At 40.5% G+C, this 21,079-nt stretch overlaps 1 protein-coding gene across 1 annotated transcript in view; it reads left to right on the top strand.

Moving 5' to 3' along the window:
* The first annotated feature begins 2,720 nt into the window (after positions 1-2,720).
* DOCK3 (dedicator of cytokinesis 3) overlaps positions 2,721-21,079 on the top strand; it is a 131,467-nt gene continuing 113,108 nt past the window's right edge. Inside the window, exons 1-3 of the mRNA XM_026448011.2 lie at positions 2,721-2,803; positions 3,850-3,950; positions 13,300-13,381. Of these exons, the coding sequence (XP_026303796.1) occupies positions 3,904-3,950; positions 13,300-13,381 (129 nt within the window). The 5' untranslated portion in view covers positions 2,721-2,803; positions 3,850-3,903. The remainder of the gene's footprint in view (positions 2,804-3,849; positions 3,951-13,299; positions 13,382-21,079) is intronic.

Genomic DNA, 21,079 nt, shown 5'->3' with positions numbered 1-21,079 from the left:
CAGTTTATTAACTTTTAAAAACTATATTTAAGCCTGATATCTTTCTGGCTCTCCTCTCCTAATTTTAAGAACTCCAAATACTGCTCATTGACTTGTACCTGCTGATTTTGTCTAGTCTCTCACTTGGAGTCCATAATACCTTCCTTTCTTACCCCTACGTTAACTGTACCTTTGTGACATTTCCTATCTGACGGCTTTAGCAGGCTGACATCAACACTGCCAGTCCCCAGTTGCCTTCATAGGGCTTTTCTGGGCAGAGTGTTTCCCCTTAGCTCAATAAAAACCCCAGGCACTTCCTGGTGGTGAAAGCCCATCAGGTGAATCCTACACAGTGGACTGAACTCTACTGAGGAAAATGGAAGTATTTTTCGTTATCAGCAAGCAATGGAATGTAGACTAGAGATTAAATCTGCAGGAGGCATCCTGTCCATAATGAACATTCTTAGCTTTGCCATCGCAAGTGTCAAATGAATTAGAAAAAATGCACCATCTAATTTTGCTTTCACAGCTCCATTAACTCAATAATATACAACACAGTGTTTCCAAATGAGGAACAGTTTTAAAGTCTATATACCACTGTGTACTTTCATGAAGTTGATGTATGAATTTTGTTTTAATTATGTGATCAGATTATCATAAAATTTTTTAACTATTCAAAACAATCTAATGCTAGTTTTGAAACTTAAGATAAATTCATACTCATATTTTCCTTCTAAGAATGTTGAAAACATCAACCAGTGAACAAGGTATTAAGAAGTCTGTTACCTTTTCAAGGGTGAGCTTTTATATTCCTGAGAAGAGAACATCCTACCAGCATATCTAGTTTTAGCATCAAGAATTTGTCTCCAGCTAGCTAGAAGATGATGGGGTGGCCTGCCCCTCCACACCTGTGGGTGTTTCTCGTTAGGTGGAATGAGAGACTTGAGAAAAGAAATGAGACACAGAGACAAAGTATAGAGAAAGGAAAAGTGGGCCCAGGGGACTGGCGCTCAGCATACAGAGGACCCACGCCAGCACCGGTCTCTGAGTTCTCTCAGTATTTATTGATCATTATCTTTATCATCTTAGAAAAAAGGGAAGTAGCAGGATAATAGGATCATCGTAGGGAAAAGGTCAACAGTAAGACATATGAATAAAGATCTCTGTGACATGAATAAATTTAAGGAAAAGTGCTGTGCCTTTATATGCATATGCAAACATCTCCATAAACCTTTTCAGTGCACAAAGAGCAGCGTTGCCACTAGCACGTCCCACCTTCAGCCCTAAGGCGGTTTTCTCCTTTCTCAGTAAACAGAACATACAATCAGATTTTACACGGAGATGTTCCATTGCCCAGGGACCGGCAGGAGACAGATGCTTTTCTCTATCTCAACTGCCAAGAGGCCTTCTTTCTTCTTATACTAGTCCTCAGCACAGACCCTTCACGGGTGTCAGGCTGGGGGACCATCAGGTCTTTCCCTTCCCACGCAGCCACATTTCAGACTATCACATGGGGAGAAATCTTGGACAATACCTAGCTTTCCTAGGCAGAGGTCACTGCGACCTTTGGCAGTGTATGTGTCCCTGGGTACTTGAGATTAAGAGAATGGTGATGACTTTTCACAAGCATACTGCCTTCAGGCACTTGTTTAACAAAGCACACCCTGCACAGCCCAAAATCCTTTAAACCTTGAGTCACCACAGCACATGTCTCTTGCAAGGACAGGGTTGGGGGTAGGGTCACAGATTAATAGCATCTCAAATACAGAACAAAATGGAGTCTCTTGTGTCTACTTCTTTCTATATAGACACAGTAATAGTCTGATCTCTCTTTTCCCCACAGAAGAGAATGTAAAGAGAATGTGCCAGCATTTTGAAATATGTTTACTTCTTATTGGAAGATTTCAAGCATCTGCAGAAGTATATAGAATAGTATGAAGAACCAACCCAGCCCCAAAGACCGTTAACCCATGACCAGTCTTGACCCATCATTATTACCCCTATCTACACCTTCTGCCTCATATTTTTCAGAAATGAATTGTAAACATTGTATCTTTTAAACTGGAAGAAGGATATACTTGAGTTTTAAAGGCTGCAAGTGTCCATCAATATTTATTGTTCTCTTCCTTTGTTTTGCATCTCAAAAATAGTCACATGCTCAAACAACAACAAAAATACTGCCACATTTTTTACCCCCACTGACAGCCCTCATTGACTGCATTCTCCCTTCTCCTGTAATACTAATTCTTAGACCAAAAAATAGTGTCTGTAGGTAAAGCCTAGTTTGCCATACCCTTATCCAAATATACTCTATATAGTTAGGCCACAGTAGAGAGCAAGAGACTACTGAACTTTTGGGGATACCAGTGAAGTGAGCTCTTTTTCTCTAAATTTGGCATCAGTATCACTTAGATTGTTTTTATTTCAAAATTGCTATTCTGCATAGGTGTTCTGTGGTTTTTAGGTCATTGCCCTTTCCTTAGACATGTATCACCCACCGAACAGGAAGAGCCTCTCTAAGTCTTTCTTGGGGCCCTTTGGGCTATAAGCCAACACCCCAAGTCCACCTAGTTATCACTTAGCTGGGTGGAGGGTCAGGGTACTAGATGATTTTTAAGTGGTATTTTGAGATCCTAAGAGATCTTTCACTTTTTTATTGGAAGTTAAATTCATTGGTTTATGGAAGTTTGTGCATGTAAGGTCCTAAGACATGAACCCTCTGCTTTTTATGTTGTTTCAGTTTCTGCAGGACATCTTAGATACACTCTTTGTGATTTTGGATGATAATACAGAGAAGTACGGCCTGTTGGTTTTTCAGTCTCTGGTAAGTCACCTTCCCAACTCTTTACTTTTATTAATTATTCCTGTCATGTATTTCAGAAAATTTAAGGGAAGCAATTTATTAGAGTGAATCAGCACAAGATATAGCTGTTTCCAATAGAAAAGGGACTAAGGAGTGTCGCCCAAGGAAGACCAAGCAACCAACCAGGCAGATCAAATTTGAAGAATCCAACATGATCAAGTCCAGACCTTGGCTATATAGTTTCTGGATCTTCCATCTCATCACTATTGCAGTATGCCTGGCCCCTGAAATAGTGACCCCCATGAGGTCAGAAACCCAGAGAGTAATACAAGAAATCAGATGGCCCATTTTTTCGCTTACAGAGTAGGATATAACCATCATGAAAAGCAGAGACTTACCAATGCTGGTCTCTAGAGACCTGTGCAGGTCCAGAATCTATGCAGTTGTTTCAGAACTAGAGTCTCAGAAGGTTGGTTAATGAAAATGGACAGGGATTTGAATGTTTAGTGCATTTTGCATAATATATTCAGTCCCATGGAGAGCCATACATTCAAGGAGAGCCAGATACTCTGAGAGATGGGGAGCAGAGGTGAGAGTTGGAATGAGTACTTGGATAGTTTGCCCCTCTGGCTCTTCTTCGTCCTAACTTCCCTGTCCACCAGCCCCATTTCTGAAGGGCACAGCCTTTCATAGGCTGATTTGGCTCAGAGGACAAGCTTTTTCTCCTATCTTCTCCAAGTTTTGGGGGATACCTTATTGTTTATGCCATCTGCACACATATTGTTTTGCCTTTCCCTACCCAGCGTTATTGTGAAGGGAGAGGCTCAGAGTAAATACAGGAAGAGACTGATGAGCCTGGGTCTGAATTAGGAGGCTGGGGTGTTAGAGAAAAGACAAGACAGAAATACAGACACAGAATGGAAATCTTACATTCACTACCCATGGGGAATGCTAGAGGAAAGCACTGACAATTTGCCATTCCTTGGAGAAGGAAGACTGTGTTTCCTGCTAGGGATAGATCTGAGGCCTCCAGTGAACCCTGGTGGCTTACTCTCCATATCTCCCAGGTGTTCATCATCAACCTGCTCCGAGACATCAAGTATTTTCACTTTCGACCTGTGATGGACACGTATATCCAGAAGCACTTTGCTGGAGCTCTGGCATACAAGTAAGTTCCATTTGGTATCGTCATTAGGACTTGTGTTTGAGTAGAAATATAGGCTTTAAAAAAGTTTAACTGCAATCACCATTTAAAAAGTTCAGCTGACTTTTTAAAAACTTTGTATTTGTAATTTTGATAAAATACACATAACATAAAATTGACCATCTTAACCATTTTCTGAGTGTAATGTTCAGTGACATTAAGTATATTCACATCATTGTACAACCATCACCAGAACTCTATCCATCTCCAAAACTCTTTTCATTTACAAAACTGAAATACTGTAATCATTAAAAATAACTCCCCATTCTCCCCTCCCCTATCCCCTGGCACCCACCATTCTATTCTACTTTCTGTCTCTATGAGTTTGACTACTCTAGGTACCTCATGTAAGTGTAATCACAGTATTTGTCCTTTTGTGAGTAGCTTATTTTACCCAGCATAATGTCTTCAAGGCTCATCCATGTTTTAGTGTGGGTCAGAATTCATTGCTTTCTAAGACTGAATAATGTTCCATTGTATATATTTACCACTTTTTTTTTTTTTTTTTTGAGACGGAGTGTTGCTCTGTCGCCCAGGCTGGAGTGCAGTGGCGCAATCTTAGCTCACTGCAAGCTCCACCTCCCGGGTTGATGCCATTCTCCTGCCTCAGTCTCCCGAGTAGCTGGGACTGCAGGCACCCGTCACCACACCCAGCTAATTTTTTGTATTTTTAGAAGTGACGGGGTTTCACCGTGTTAGCCAGGATGGTCTCGATCTCCTGACCTTGTGATCCACTTGCCTTGGCCTCCCAAAGTGCTGGGAATTATAGGTGTGATGAGCCACAGCACCTGGCCATTTGCCACATTTTTAAATTCATCTATTCACCTATCTGTGGACACTTGAGTTACTTCCACCATTTGACTATTGAAAACACTGCTATAAACACTGGTGTACAAATATCTCTTCAAGACCCTGCTTTCACTTCTTTGGGGTGTATACTGTGCCGGGCCGATAAACCCTACTTGACCCTACTTGATTGTAGTGGAAAAGCTTTTTGATGTGCTGCTGGATTTGGTTTACCAGTATTTTGTTCAGGATTTTTGCATCAATATTCATCAAGGATATTGGGCTGTAGCTTTTTGCTGTTGTTGTGTGTCTGCCAGGTTTTGGTATCAGAATGATGCTGGCCTCATTTTTTTTTTTTTTCTTGAGGCAGAGTCTTGTGCTTCGCCAGGCTGGAGTGCAGTAGTACCATCTTGACTCACTGCAACCTCCACCTCCTGGGTTCAAGTGATTCCCCTGCCTCAGACTCCTGAGTAGCTGGACTACAGGTGTGCACCACCATGCCTGGCTAATTTTTTTTTTTTGTATTTTAGTAGAGAGAGGGTTTCACCATGTTGGCCAGGATGGTCTCGATCTCCTGACCTCGTGATCTGCCTGCCTCGACCTTCCAAAGTGCTGGGATTACAGGTGTAAGCCACCACGCCCAGCTGCTGGCCTCATGTTTTTGTGCATTTGGTACAATTCGGCTGTGAATCTGTCTGGTCCTGGGCTGTTGTTGTCGTTGTTGTTGGTGGTGATGGTGGTGTTAGGCTGTTACTGACTCAAGTTCAGAGTTTATTATTGGTCTGCTCGGGGATTCCATTTCTTCCTGGTTCACTCTTGGGAGAGAGTGTTTGTGTCCATGAATTTATTTATTTCTTCTAGATTTTTTAGTTTATGTGCATAAAGGTGTTCTTAATATTCTCTTATGGTTATTTGTATTTCTGTGGGGGTCAAAGGGAATATCCCCTTTTTCATTTCTGACTGTATTTATTAGAATATTCTCTTTTTTCTTCTTTATACGTCTAGCCTAGTAGTCTATTTTATTTTTTTCAAAAAATCATCCTGGATTCATTGATCTTTTGAATGGTTTTTTGTGTTTCAATCTCCTTTAGTTCAATTCTGATTTTGGTTATTTTATGTCTTCTGCTAGTTTGGGGATTGGTTTGCTCTTGGTTCTCCAGTTCTTTTAGTTCTGATGTTAGGCTGTTAAATTGAGGTCTTTCTAATTTTTTGATTTGGGCATTTAGTGCTATAAATTTCCCTTTTAACACTGCCTTACCTGTGTCCCAGAGATTCTGGTATATTGCATCTTTATTTTAATTAGTTTCAAAGAACTTGTTGATTTCTGCCTTAATTTCATTATTTACCCAGAAGTTATTCAGGAGCAAAATTTGATTCGGTTATGATGTTAGCTGGTTATTCCATTTCCATGTAACTTTATGGTTTTGAGTGAATTTCTTAGTCTTGATTTCTAATTTGATTGTGCTGTGGTCTGAGAGAGTGTGATTTCAGTGATTTTGCTGAGGAGTGTTTTGTGTCCCAATTATGTGGTCAATTTTAGACTATGTGCCATATGGCAATGAGACAGATGTATGTTCTGTTGCTTTTGAGTGGAGAATTCTGTAGGATGTCTGTCAGGTCCATTTGATCTAGTGCTGATGTAGGTCCTGAATATCTTTGTTAATTTTCTGTCTTGATGATATGTCTAATATTGTCAGTGTGGTGTTGAAGTCTCCCTCTATTATTGTGTGGGAGTCTAAGTCTCTGAAGTCCTCTAAGAACTTGCTTTACGAACCTGGGTGCTCCTGTGTTGGGTGCATATATGCTTCAGGAGAGTTAAGTCTTCTTGTTGAACTCTTCAACATTATGTAATACCCTTCTTTGTCTTTTGTAATCTTTGTTGGTTTGAAATCTGTTTTGTCTGAAATCAGCATTGCAACCCCTACTGCTTTTCTCTTTTCCATTTGCTTGGTAGATTTTTCTCCATCCCTTTATTTTGAGCCTATTTGTGTCACTGCATTTGAGATGGATCTCTCTGAAGACAGCATACGAATGGGTTATGGTTCTTTATCCAGCTTGCCACTCTATGCTTTTTAATTGGAAAATTTTGTCCATTTATATTCAAGGTTAGTATTGATATGTGTGGATTTGATCCGGTTATGATGTTAGCTGGTTATTTTACAGACTTGTTTATGTAGTTGCTTTATATTGTCACTGGTCTGTGTACTTGTGTGTTTTTGTTGTGGCTCATAATGGTCTTTTCTTTCCATATTTAGTGCTTCCTTCAGGAGCTCTTATAAGGCAGGTCTGGTGATAACAAATTCCCTCAACATTTGGTTGTCTGAAAAGGATCTTATTTCTCCTTCGTTTATGAAGCTTAGTTTGGTTGAGATGAAATTATTTGTTGGAATTTCTTTTCTTTAAGAGTGTAGAATATTGGCCCCCAGTCTCTCCTTATGTGTAGGGTTTCTGCTGAGAGGTGCACTTTTAGTCTCATGGGCTTCCCTTTGTAGGTGACCTGATCCTTCTCTCTAAATGCCTTTAACATTTTTTTCTTTCATTTTGACCTTGGAGAATCTGATGAATATGTATCTCAGAGACAATCTTCTTGTGAAGTATTTTACTAGGGTTCTCTGCATTTCCTGAATTTGAATGTTAGCCTTTCTAGCTAGGTTGGGGAAGTCTTCATGGATGATATCCTGAAATATGTTTTCTAAGTTGGTTCCATTTTCCCTGTCTCTTTCAAGGACACCAGTGAGTTGTAGATTTGGTATCTTTACATAATCCCATATTCCTCAGAGGTTTTGTTCATTCATTTTCATTCCTTTTTCTCTGTTCTTGTCTGACTGTCATATTTTAGAAGGCCAGTCTTCAAGCTCTGAGATTCTTTCCCGAACTTGGTCTGTTCTGCTGTTAATACTTGCAATTGCATTCTGAAATTCCTGTAGACTGTTTTTCAGCTCTGTCAGGTCAGTTACATGCTTTTCTATACTAGCTATTTTGTTTGTCAGCTCCTGCATTGTTTTATCATGATTTTTAGCTTCCTTGGATTAACTTTCAGCATACTCCTGTAGCTCAATGATCATCATTTCTATTCATAGTCTGAATTCTATTTCTGTCATTTCAGCCCTTTCAGCCCAGTTCAGAACCCTTGCTGGAGAGGTGATGCAATCATTTGGAGGAAAGAAGGCTTTTTGAGTTGCCAGGGTCTTTGTGCTGGTTCTTTCTCGTCTTTGTGAGCTTGTCACTCTTCCATCTTTGAGGTTGCTGTCCTTTGGATGAGTTTTGGTTTTTTTTCCTTTTATCCTATTTGATGACCTTGAGTGTTTGATTGTGGTGTAAGGTGGATTCAGCCAGCTGGATTCATTTCTGGAACATTTTAGGGGACAGTGCTCAACTCCTAACTCCTGGACTGTGCACTCTAATACAACTTGGGGACTTGTATTGGGCCCCAACTTTGTTCTCTGGCTCCTCAAGATTAGAAATCCACTGTACTGGGTAGGCTGAGATGCTCCCAGACTGCTGGCCATTTCACTTTGGCTGGGTGGTGTAAGCCAAAGTATTTCATAGTGCAGTGACAGCTGGATCTATCCCCTTTCACATGTGCCAGCAGCAGTGGGTACAGCAGCTGTGGCAGAGTCACCTGTGGCAGAGTGCTAGCAGGTGCTGGTGCCGGGGTACCTGCCTCCCTGCACGCATTGACCAAGGTGGCAGAGGCAGTACAGCTGGGCAGAGCTGGGGCCCCTGCTGGCAACTTTTGCACAGTCACAGTAGAGGTGGTGATGGCTCAGGGTTGGGACACTGAAGGTCTGGGTGCTTTCTCTGTGTCCTGCAAGCAGAAGTGGTCACTCAGGATAGGGAAGGATCTGCTATTCTCTGCACAGTGTTAGGGCAAGGGTGGGGCACTGGCAGGGGCAGGGCTGGCTGGCTCTGTGCCCACCAAGGCTCTATCTGCAGTGGTGGTGGGAGCAGGGGGCAGGCTGCACTCCTACATGCTAGCCCACTTTTTAATGGAAAAAGGAAAGCAAAACCTGCCAGTGCAGACACAAGCCAGTAAAGCATTGTGGAGAGTTGCCATGGGTCCTAGGGAAGCTGCAGCATGGGGAGGGGGCATGCGGGCTGGTGCGTGGCATAGGGTCGCCGCAGTGGAGCTCTCCTCACTGTCAAGCACGGTCTGTGTAGAAACTATGATGTGGGGCCCCCAGGTCACCTGAGGCTGCCCTGTAAGCAGGTGTGGCCAGACTTGGTCCCCAGGAGAGGCTAGCCGATCAAGGAGTGCTCAGGATAGACCAGCCCCATCTGATGGGCAGGACCACAGACCCATCTAATGGGCAAGACCGCCCTACAGAGTTCAAGACCAACAGTTCCCCTAGGACTGAAGTCTCCCATGGGAGCAAGTCGAGCCTAAGGGGATGGCCATCCCTGGCTGTGCACTACTGCAGACACTCCCGCACCAACCCCCCTGGGCTCCACATCAGCTGGTTTGCTACCCCTACCACTTCTCTAAGCAGCTCTCCCTGCAAACTCAAGTATCTGTGGTAGTTAAGGGTTCTCCTTCTGTCAGGGTTCCAGAGGCCATTGGTAAGAGCAAGTTGCTCCTTAATAGTTCACTCATCTTTCCTCCAGAGCCATTGAGGGCCAGGCTGCTTTCTGGGTTTTTTTTTTTTTTTTTTTTTTTTTTGATAGTAGCCACCCTAATGGGTGTAAAGTGATATTTCTTTATGTTTTTTATTTGTGTTTCCCTAATTATCTTCCTTGGAGAAACGTCTATTCAAGTCCTTCACCCATTTTTTTAAAAGAGGTTATTTGTTTTATTGTTGAGTTATAGGAGTTCTTTATATATTCTGGATATTAACCCCTTATCAGTTATATGATTTATAAATATTTTTCCCAGTCACTTGGTTACCTTTTCACTCTGTTGATTTTGTCCTTTGAGACACAAAAGTTTTTAAAATTTTGATGTAGTCCACCTTGTTTTTTGTTGTTGCCTGTGCTTTTGGTGTCATTTTCAAGAAGTCATTGCCTAATGTCATGAAGCTTTCACCTATCTTTTTTTTAAGCGTTTTGTAATTCTAGCCCTTACATTTAGGTCTTTGATCCATTTTGAGTTAATTTTTGTGTATTATGTAAGATAAGTGTCTGACTTCATTCTTTTTGCATGTGGATATCCAATTTCCCAGTTCCATTTATCGAAGCTGTCTTTTCCCCACTGAATGGTCTTGGCATCCTTGTCAAAAGGGTGATACCTTGGCCCCTTGACCATATATGTGAGGCTTTATTTCTGGCCTATTTTTTTCCATTGTTTTATAAATATGTCTTTATTCTAATTCAATGTTGTTTTGATTGCTGTAGCTTTGTGATGTTTTGAAATTAGGAAGTATGAGACCGCAATTTTGTTCCTCTTTTTCAAGATGCTTTTGGCTATTCCAAGTCACTTGTAATTCCATATTAGGATGGACTTTTTTTTTTCTTCAAAAAATACCATTGGAATTGTGTTAGGGATTGCACTGAATCTGTAGATCACTTTGGGTAGCATTTACATCTTCAATAACAATATTAAACTTTCTAATTCATGAATATAAGATGTATTTCCATTTATTGCTATTTTTTATTTCTTCAAGCAACATGTATAAAACTCTTTTGTCTCCTTAAATATGTCCTAAGTATTTTATTCTTTTTGATGCTATTGTAAATGGAATTGTCTTAATTTCATTTTCAGATTGTTCATTTTTAGCATATAGAAATGCATTTTATTTTTTGTGTTGATTTTGTGTCCTGCAACTTTACTGAATTTATTGATTAGTTCTAACAGGTTTTTTGGGGGATTCTTTAGGGTTTTCTACATATAAGATTATATCATCTGAAAACAGAGCATTTTATTCTTCCTTTTTAATTTGAATGTCTTTTATTTCTTTTTCTTGCCTAATTTCACTGGCTAGGACTTCCAGTACTATGTTGAATAAAAATGTCAAAAACATACATTCTTATCTTGTTTCTGATCTTAGATGAAAAGCTTTCAGTCTTCTACTGTTATGTTTGATGTTAGCTGTGGGTTTTCAGCTGATATTTCAAACTATAGTTTGTTACATAGTTGCTATACTTTTACTTCTAGAAAATGATGGTAAAGCTGCTAAAAATGTCTTGTTTTTTCCATGAGAAACATTTGAATAGCTAAAATAGCACCCACAAAAAAATGTCAAAGAATATAAAAAGACATTTCATAAAGGAGTTTATATAACTAGTAAACAAATGTGAGAAACACAGGTTATCTAAGACCATTCAAGCAAGCCAGCCATGGTGGCTCACACCTGTAATCCCAGCACTTTGGGAGGCTGAGGCAGGTGGATCACTTGAGGCCAGGAGTTCGAGACCAGCCTGGCTAACATGGTGAAACCCCGTCTCTACTAAAAATACAAACATCAGCCAAGCATGGTGGTGCATCCTCCCCTTCCTGTAATCCCAGCTGCTTGGGAGGCTGAGACACAAGAATTGCTTGGATCCTGGAGGTAGAGGTTACAGTGAGCCAAGATCGCGCCACTGCACTCCAGTCTGGTTGACAGAGCAAGTGTCTGTCTCAAAGAAAAAAATAAGTAAGACCATTAAAGCAATAAGAAATCACTGTTTTCTTTCTCTTTCCTTCTTTCCTTCTTTCCTTCTTTCCTTCCTTCCTTCCTTCATTCCTTCCTTCCTTCCTTCTTTTTTTTTTTTTTTTTTTTTGAGACAGAGTCTTGTACTGTCACCTGAGCTGGAGTGCAATGGCCTGTTCTTGGCTCACTGCAACCTCCGCCTCCTGGGTTCACATGATTCTCCTGCCTCAGCTTCCCAAGTAGCTGGGATTACAGGCACACACCACCACACCCAGCTAATTTTTTGTATTTTTAGTAGAGATCGGGTTTCACTGTGTTGGCCAGACTGGTCTCAAACTCCTGACCTCATGATCTGCCCGCCTTAGCCTCCCAGAGTGCTGGGATTACAGGCATGAACCACCACGCCCAGCCAGAAATCACCATTTTCTTATGCGAAATTAACATAATTATTGAAAATATAAATAAAACCCAGTGGTGGTGTTATGCCCAGACTGTTTATTCCCCAGAGAAGACCACCAGAGTCCAGAGTCAAAGCCAAGTGGCAAGGATCTTTATTACAGGTTCGAACCTGGAACTTCCTCACTAGTCATGAGACGAGCGGGAAAGTTCCTTAACTGGGCTCCAGACAGCATTTTTATAGTCAGGGGTAAACAGGTACAGAGTCATAGGGGATTTTGTACACATCAGACTTAGGATTGGCTGACATTTGAACAAGGTGATTTGGCTGATTATGATCGGTTCCCGCCATTTCTGGTATTTCGGTTACATTTTGAAACACTGATGACGTTTATCAGGGGCTTGCAGGGTAGGGGTAGGGCAGTTACATTTTGAAATACTGATGACGTTTATCAGGGGCTTGCAGGGTAGGGGTAGGGCTTGTTTTCCCGGTCTGCTCACTCGGTCTGTTCTGCTTTCTAGATTCCTGGAATTGTTTGCCTAAGTTAGTTCGGGAGTTGTTTTGCAGCCCTGGTCCCTGCTGTCCTGGTCCCTTTCAGTGGCAAGGCTATGGCGTCACTGGAACTCTGATACTTTAATGTCACTTTGGAGAGTGGACTGTACTATGTGCTTTATAGGCATCATTCTATTAGTGTTTACAATAACTTTGAGATGTACCGTTTCCCCATATTTTCATTGAAGAGAACGAGACACAAGGGATTAAATAACTCATTCAATGATACAAAACTAGGTATTGATAGGCTCCAGAATATCCACAGCCTATACTCCTGACCTGTGTGCTCTGTTGCCATATAAATATGCAGACCTTCTGACCCAGTAATTTCATTCCATTCAGATGACTTAGTCCTAAGGAAATAAGATAGATGGGATAGAGCAGGGGTTGTGAATAGGGACTCCTGGGACTGCATACTTTTATTCAGAGTCTACTATTTACTAGCTGGTGTCAGATGTTCTGAAAACCTAGCAATTTAAGACAAAACAAAAATATACACATCCAGTCCAGGTCTTTAGGAAAAAAAAATTTTTTTTTCAGATGAGATCTTGTTCTGTTGCCCAGGCTGGAGTGCAGTGGCACAGTCATGGCTCACTGCAGCCTTTACCTCCTGGGCTCAATTGATCCACCTGATTCAGCCTCCTGAGTAGCTGGGACTACAGGTGTGCACCACCATGCCTGGCTAATTTTTGTATTATTTTGTAGAGATAAGATTTCACCATGTTGCCCAGACTTGGGTGGAAACTTTCTTGTAATCAAAAAGAAATGTATGTCAGAGATAGTGGGGAAAAGTTATTTTAGTTGCTGTTTAAAATGTGGCAACTCCTATGGACAAAGAGTGTTGTTTGTTCTCAGGTGACCTGAATATTCCAAAGCTGTAATGGATCTGCCACTCCTTTCTAGCTTATCAGCAGAATATTATTTCCTATTTTCCTAATTCAGGGCTACAAACATTTCAGTCTGCATTACTTTTGAATTAAAGTGGGGTTTCTGGAACTATTCTCTTTCCCAGGGAGCTCATCCGCTGTTTGAAGTGGTATATGGACTGCTCAGCAGAACTGATTCGACAGGACCACATTCAAGAAGCCATGCGGGTAATGTACTAACCTCTCCATACATAAGAGACCCACTCATGCAATTTTTTGTGAGTAATCTCAGTGATATAATGTGCAGGACAAATGTTGACATTGCAGTACCTGGCCTACTTTCAGGAATTACTGTCTTGATCCACATAATTTCTCTTTCTTTACCTTGATTTTGTCCCGGAAAACCTTTGTTCCTGGTAATTTTAAAGAAGGAGGGAGAGATGATGTGCACATAGCTCCTGGCTATCCTCCTCTGCCTGATTTCTACCCATAGTATCAGTCCTTTCTACCACTGGCTAAAGTATAGTAACTCCTTCTAAGCCAATGTTGGTGGCAATGTTGATTGAATTAAGATCCTCTAATGAAGGGGTGGCCTGCCCCTCCACACCTGTGGGTGCTTCTCGTTAGGTGAAACGAGAGACTTGAGAAAAGAAATAAAGACACAGAGACAAAATATAGAGAAAGAAAAGTGGGGCCCAGGGGGCCAGTGCTGTGCTTACAGAGGACCCACACTGGCACTGGCCTCTGAGTTCCCTTAGTATTTATTGATAATTATCTTTACCATCTAAAAGATAAGGGAGTGGCTGGAAAATAGGATCATTGTAGGATCAGCAGTAAGACATATGAACAAAAATCCCTGTAACATGAATAAGTTTAAAGGAAAATGCTGTGCCTTGAGATGCATATACGAACATCTCCATAAACCTTTTAGCAATATTGCTCCAGCAAGCCCCACCTTATTCCTAAAGGTGGTTTTCTCCTTACTCAGTAAACAAAGCACACAATGGGTTTTACCCGGAGATGTTCCAATCCCAGGGAGGGGCAGGAGACAAATGTTTTTCTCTTTCTTGAGATTTAAGAGAATGGTGATGACCTTTAACCACTAGCAGCCGTTAGGCACTTGTTTAACAAATCACATTCTGCACAGCCCAATATGCATTAAACTTTGAGTCACCACACCACATGTCTCTTGCAAGGACAAAGTTGGGGGTAGGGTCACAGATTAACAGCATCTCAAATACAGAACTAAATGGAGTCTCTTATGTCTACTTCCTTCTATGTAGACACAGTAACAGGCTGATCTCTCTTTCTTTTCCCCACACTCTAATAGTGTTCTCTTTTTTGGTAGTTACTAAGCATTCATTTTTTTAACTGTTTTAAGTAAAAAAAGCTGAGTGGATACACTGTATGTGGATTTGTTCAGAAGAAGATAATCTTAAAATTGTGGCCTTAGGAAGAACCTGTGGTCTTCCATGGTCGTGACCATTGTCAGCATTCCTGCTTGGACAGGTTCCCTGACAAGGCAGCCCTTTGTATTGCTGGGTAGCTCCAATTGACAGGGGACTGTTCTCATTTTGAGTTAACTCCACTGTCTGGTAACTTCTTTTCATGGCTACTGCTTCTGAAAAAAAAAAAAAAAAAAAAAAAAAAAGCAAATTAGTTTTGCTTTATTTCTGTCCTCTTTTAATATCACATCACCTGCACAAAGTACTGGACCTGTGTTTTTGTCCTTTTCCACATGTTTAACAGGTGCAGCACAATGTCTTCTCAAGCATTATCAGACTGAAGGGGCAAAATCAAATCATAGATTTGCATTTACCCTGCTTCTTCTTTTCACATTCTGTAAAAATCTGAGGCTACAAAGTTCTTTTCTGTCCTCTTTCACACAAATGTTTACTGAGCACTACCATCTGTCCTAGGAGCTGAGATGCAACGATGAATAAAATCAGCCCATCTTCTTGAAGAACATATCTGCAGTCTCCTAAGGGAAGGCACGAACACAAGTGTAGGGCAGGGTGCTGAGGCATGTGAGGAAAGGGCCTGGGTTCTCTTCTTCTCAGAACCCTGGCACCTGTGAGGTGCCTAACACGATATTTGAGTGGATAAAAGTTGAGTTAAATGCAAAAGATTCTATATGAGCCTAAAAAATAATTGCTTAAGGATACTGGAGAAGGCAGCACAGAAGTTGATTTCTCCTAAAACTAATTCGTTTAATCATTCAGTCAATGTTGCTTGATACCTACCATGCTTCAGACATTGTACTAACCACTGGAGTTTCAGCAGGGGCCCAAACAAAAATGGCTAGGGATTCATAGTACTTTCATTCAAGTGGGGAAAGACGTACAATATATGTAAAACAGATAAATACATGTATTTATAGTAATTCTAATTAATGTTGCCACCAACCTTGGCTTACAAAGTCAGTTTAAAAAAAAAAAAACTTGGCTGGCCATGTCGGCTCACGCCTATAATCCTAGCACTTTGGGAAGCCAAGGCGGGCAGATCACCTGAGGTCAGGAGTTCAAGACCAGCCTGGCCAACATGGTGAAACCCCATCTCTACTGAAAATACAAAAATTAACCGGGCATGGTGGCATGCACCTGTAATCCAAGCTACTCGGGAGACTGAGGCACGAGAATTGCTTGAACCTGGGAGGCGGAGGTTGCAGTGAACCAAGATCGTGTGGCTGCATTCCAGCCTGGGCGACAAAGCAAAACTCCATCTCAAGAAAAAAAAAAAAAATAGTTGAGTACTATGAAGTAAATAAACAAGATCATGGAACAGACTAGCTGGAAAGGGAGGTTTACTTCAAATCAAGGGTTTGGGAAACCTTCTCTGTGGAGGTGATCTCTGAGCTGAAATCAGTGTTAAGAGTTAAGGAATGAGCACTCCAGACTGAGGAAACAGAATCTTTAAAAGCCTAGATGGGAAAGGGCTTGGGTTTTGTTTTTGTTTTCGTTTTATTATTATTATTATTATTATTATTATTATTATTATTATTATTATTATTATACATTAAGTTCTAGAGTACGTGTGCACAACATGCAGGTTTGTTACATATGTATACACGTGCCATGTTGGTATGCTGCACCCATTAACTCATCATTTATATTAGATAGCATCTCCTAATGCTATCCCTCCCCCCTCCTCCCTCTCCCCACCCCACGACAGGCCCCAGTGTGTGATGTTCCCCACCCTGTGTCCAAGTGTTCTCATTGTTCAGTTCCCACCTATGAGTGAAAACATGCGGTGTTTGGTATTCTGTCCTTGCGATAGTTTGCTCAGAATGATGGTTTCCAGCTTCATTTATATCCCTACAAAGGACATGAACTCATCCTTTTTTATGGCTGCATAGTATTCTATGGTGTATATATGCCACATTTTCTTAATCCAGTCTATCATTGATGGACATTTGGGTTGATTCCAAGTCTTTGCTGTTGTGAATAGTGCCGCCATAAACATACATGCACATTCGTCTTTATAGCAGCATGATTTATAATCCTTTGGGTATATACCCAGTAATGGGATGGCTGGGTCAAATGGTATTTCTAGTTCTAGACCCTTGAGGAATCGCCACAGTGTCTTCCACAATGGTTGAGCTAGTTTACAGTCCCACCAACAGTGTAAAAGTGTTCCTATTTCTCCACATCCTTTCCAGCACCTGTTGTTTCCTAACTTTTTAATGATCAACATTCTAACTGGTGTGAGATGGTATCTCATTGTGGTTTTGATTTACATTTCTCTGATGGCCAGTGATGATGAGCATTTTTTCATGTCTGTTGGCTGCATAAACGTCTTCTTTTGAGAAGTGTCTGTTCATATCCTTTGCCCACATTTTGATGGCATTGTTTGATTTTTTCTTGTAAATTTGTTTAAGTTCTTTGTAGAATCTAGATACTAGCCCTTTGTCAGATGGGTAGATTGTAACAATTTTCTCCCATTCTGTAGGTTGCCTGTTCGCTCTGATGATAGTTTCTTTTGCTGTGCAGAAGCTCTGTAGTTGAATTAGATCCCATTTGTCAATTTTGGCTTTGTTGCCATTGCTTTTGGTATTCTAGTCATGAAGTCCTTGCCCATGCCTATGTCCTGAATGGTATTGCCTAGGTTTTCTTCTAGGGATTTTAAGGTTTTAGGTCTAACATTTAAGTCTTTAATCCATCTTGAATTAATTTTTGTATAAGGTGTAAGGAAGGGATCCAGTTTCAGCTTCCTACATGTGGCTACCCGGTTTTCCCAGCACCATTTATTAAATAGGGAATCCTTTCCCCATTGCTTGTTTTTGTCAGGTTTGTCAAAGATTAGATGGTTGTAGGTGTGTGGTGTTATTTCTGAGGGTCTGTTCTCTTCCATTGGTCTATATCTCTGTTTTGGTACCAGTACCATAGTGTTTTGGTTACTGTAGCCTTGTAGTATAGTTTGAAGTCAGGTAGTGTGATGCCTCCAGCTTTGTTCTTTTTGCTTAGGATTATCTTGGCAATGCAGGCTCTTTTTTGGTTACATATGAGCTTTAAAGTAGTTTTTTCCAGTTCTGTGAATAAAGTTATTGGTAGCTTGATGAGGATGGCATTGAATCTATAAATTACCTTGGGCAGTACGACCATTTTCACGATATGGATTCTTCCTATCCATGAGCATGGAATATTCTTCCATTTTTTTGTGTCCTCTTTTATTTTGTTGAGCAGTGATTTGTAGTTCTCCTTGAAGAAGTCCTTGTAAGTTGCATTCCTGGGTATTTTATTCTCTTTGAAGCAATTGTGAATGGGAGTTCACTCATGATTTGGCTCTCTGTTTGTCTGTTATTGGTGTATAAGAATGCTTGTGATTTTTGCACATTGATTTTGTATCCTGAGACTTCGCTGAAGTTGCTTATCAGCTTAAGGAGATTTGGGGCTGAGACCATGGCGTTTTCTAAATATGCAATCATGTCATCTGCAAACAGGGACAATTTGACTTCCTCTTTTCCTAATTGATTACCCTTTATTTCTTTCTCCTGCCTAATTGCCCTAGCCAGAACTTCCAACACTATGTTGAATAGGAGTGGTGAGAGAGGGCATCCCTGTCTTGTGCCAGTTTTCAAGGGGAATGTTTCCAGCTTTTACCCATTCAGTATGATATTGGCTGTGGGTTTGTCATAAATAGCTCTTATTATTTTGAGATACGTTCCATCAGTACCTAGTTTATTGAGATTTTTTAGCATGAAGAGCTGCTGAATTTTGTCAAAGGCCTTTTCTGCATCTGTTGAGATAATCATGTGGTTTTTGTCTTTGGTTCTGTTTATGTGATGGATTACGTTTATTGATTTGTATGTTGAACCAGCCTTGCATCCCAGGGATGTAGCCCACTGATCATGGTGGATAATCCTTTTAATGTGCTGCTGGATTCAGTTTGCCAGTATTTTATTGAGGATTTTTGCATTGATGTTCATCAGGGATGTTGGTCTAAAATTCTATTTTTTTGTTGTGTCTCTGCCAGAATTTGGTATCAGGATGATGCTGGCCTCAAAAATGAGGGAGGATTCCCTCTTTTTCTATTGATTGGAATAGTGTCAGAAGGAATGGGACCAGCTCCTCCTTGTACCTCTGGTAGAATTCGGCTGTGAATCTGTCTGGTCCTGGACTGTTTTTGGTTGGTAGACCAAAAAAATAATTATTGCCTCAATTTCAGAGCCTGTTATTGGTCTCTTTAGGGATTCAACTTCTTCCTGGTTTAGTCTTGGGGGGTGTATGTGTCCAGAAATTTATCCATTTCTTCTAGATTTTCTAGTTTATTTGAGTAGAGGTGTTTATAGTATTCTCTGATGGTAGTTTGTATTTCTGTGGTGTCAGTGGTGATATCCCCATTATCATTTTTTATTGCATCTATTTGATTCTTCTCTCTTCTTTATTGGTGTTGCTAGCAGTCTATCAATTGTGTTGATCTTTTCAAAAAAACCAGCTCCTGGATTCATTGATTTTTTTTAAGGGTTTTTGGTGTTTCTATCTCCTTTGGTTCTGATCTTAGTTATTTCTTGCCTTCTGCTAGCTTTTGAATGTATTTGCTCTTGCTTCCCTAGTTCTTTTAATTGTGATATTAGGGTGTCAATTTTAGATCTTTTCTGCTTTCTCTTGTGGGCATTTAGTGCTATAAATTTCCCTCTACACACTGCTTTAAATGTGTCCCAGAGATTCTGGTATGTTGTGTCTTTGTTCTCATTGGTTTCAAAGAACATCTTTATTTCTGCCTTCATTTCATTATGTACGCAGTAGTCATTCAGGAGCAGGTTGTTCAGTTTCCATATAGTTGAGCGGTTTTGAGTGAGTTTCTTAATCCTGAGTTCTAGTTTGATTGCACTGCAGTCTAAGAGACAGTTTTTGTTATAATTTCTGTTCTTTTACATTTGCTGAGGAGTGCTTTACTTCCAACTATGTGGTCAGTTTTGAAATAAGTGTGATGTGGTGCTGAGAAGAATGTGTATTCTGTTGATTTGGGGTGGAGTGTTCTGTAGATGTCTATTAGGTCTACTTGGTGCAGAGCTGAGTTCAAGTCCTGGATATCCTTGTTAACTTTCTGTCTGGTTGATCTGTCTAATGTTGACAGTGTACTGTTAAAAGTCTCCCATTATTATTGTGGGGGAGTCTCAGTCTCTTTGTAGGTCTCTAAGGACTTGCTTTATGAATCTGGGTCCTCCTGTATTGGGTGCGTATATATTTAGTATAGTTAACTCTTCTTGTTGAATTGATCCCTTTACCATTGTGTAATGGCCTTCTTTGTCTCTTTTGATCTTTGTTGGTTTAAAGTCTATTTTATCAGAGACTAGGATTGCAACCCCTGCTTTTTTTTTTTTTTTTTTTTCCATTTGCTTGGTTGATCTTCCCCCATCCCTTTATTTTGAGCCTATGTGTGTCTCTGTATGCGAGATAGGTCCCTGAATACAGCACACTGATGGATCTTGACTCTTTATTCAATTTGCCAGTCTGTGTCTTATAATTGGAGCATTTAGTCCATTTACATTTAAAGTTAGTATTGTTACGTGTGAATTTGATACTGTCATTATGATGTTAGCTGGTTATTTTGCTCTTTAGTTGATGCGGTTTCTTCCTAGCATCAATGATCTTTACAATTTGGCATGTTTTTGCAGTGTTTGGTACCAGTTGTTCCTTTCCACGTTTAGTGCTTCCTTCAGAAGCTCTTGTAAGGCAGGCCTGGTGGTGACAGAATCTCTCAGCATTTGTTTGTCTGTAAAGGATTTTGTTTGTCCTTCACTTATGAAGCTTAGTTTGGCTGGATATGAAATTCTGGGTTGAAAATTCTTTTCTTTAAGAATGTTAAATATTGGCCCCCACTCTCTTCTGGCTTGTAGAGTTTCTGCCAAGAGATCCACTGTTAGTCTGATGGGCTTCCCTTTGTGAGTAACCCAGTCTTTCTCTCTGGCTGCCCTTAACATTTTTTCCTTTATTTCAAATTTGGTGAATCTGGCAATTATGTGTCTTGGAGTTGCTCTTCTTGAGGAGTATCTTTGTGGTGTTCTTTGTATTTCCTGAATTTGAATGTTGGCCTGCCTTGTTAGGTTGGAGAAGTTCTCCTGGATAATATCCTGAAGAGTGTTTTCCAGCTTGGTTCCATTCTCCCTGTCACTTTCAGGTACACCAATCAGACGTAGATTTGGTCTTTTCACATAATCCCATATTTCTTGGAGGCTTTGTTCATTTCTTTTTACTCTTTTTTCTCTTAAACGTCTCACTTCATTTCATTCATTTGATCTTCAATCACTGATACCCTTTCTTCCTCTTTATTGAATCAGCTAGTGAAGCTTGTGTATGTGTCACGTAGTTCTTGTGCTATGGTTTTCAGCTCCATCAGGTCATTTACCGTCTTCTCTATGCTGTGTATTCTAGTTAGCCACTCCTGACCTCAGGTGATCCACCCACCTCCACCTTCCAAAGTCCT

Source organism: Piliocolobus tephrosceles, chromosome 2, assembly GCF_002776525.5.
Source record: "Piliocolobus tephrosceles isolate RC106 chromosome 2, ASM277652v3, whole genome shotgun sequence".
In the NCBI taxonomy this organism is placed as follows: domain Eukaryota; kingdom Metazoa; phylum Chordata; class Mammalia; order Primates; family Cercopithecidae; genus Piliocolobus; species Piliocolobus tephrosceles.
The sequence above is the reverse complement of the archived record's forward strand: the minus strand, read 5'-3'. Positions and strand labels throughout refer to the sequence as shown.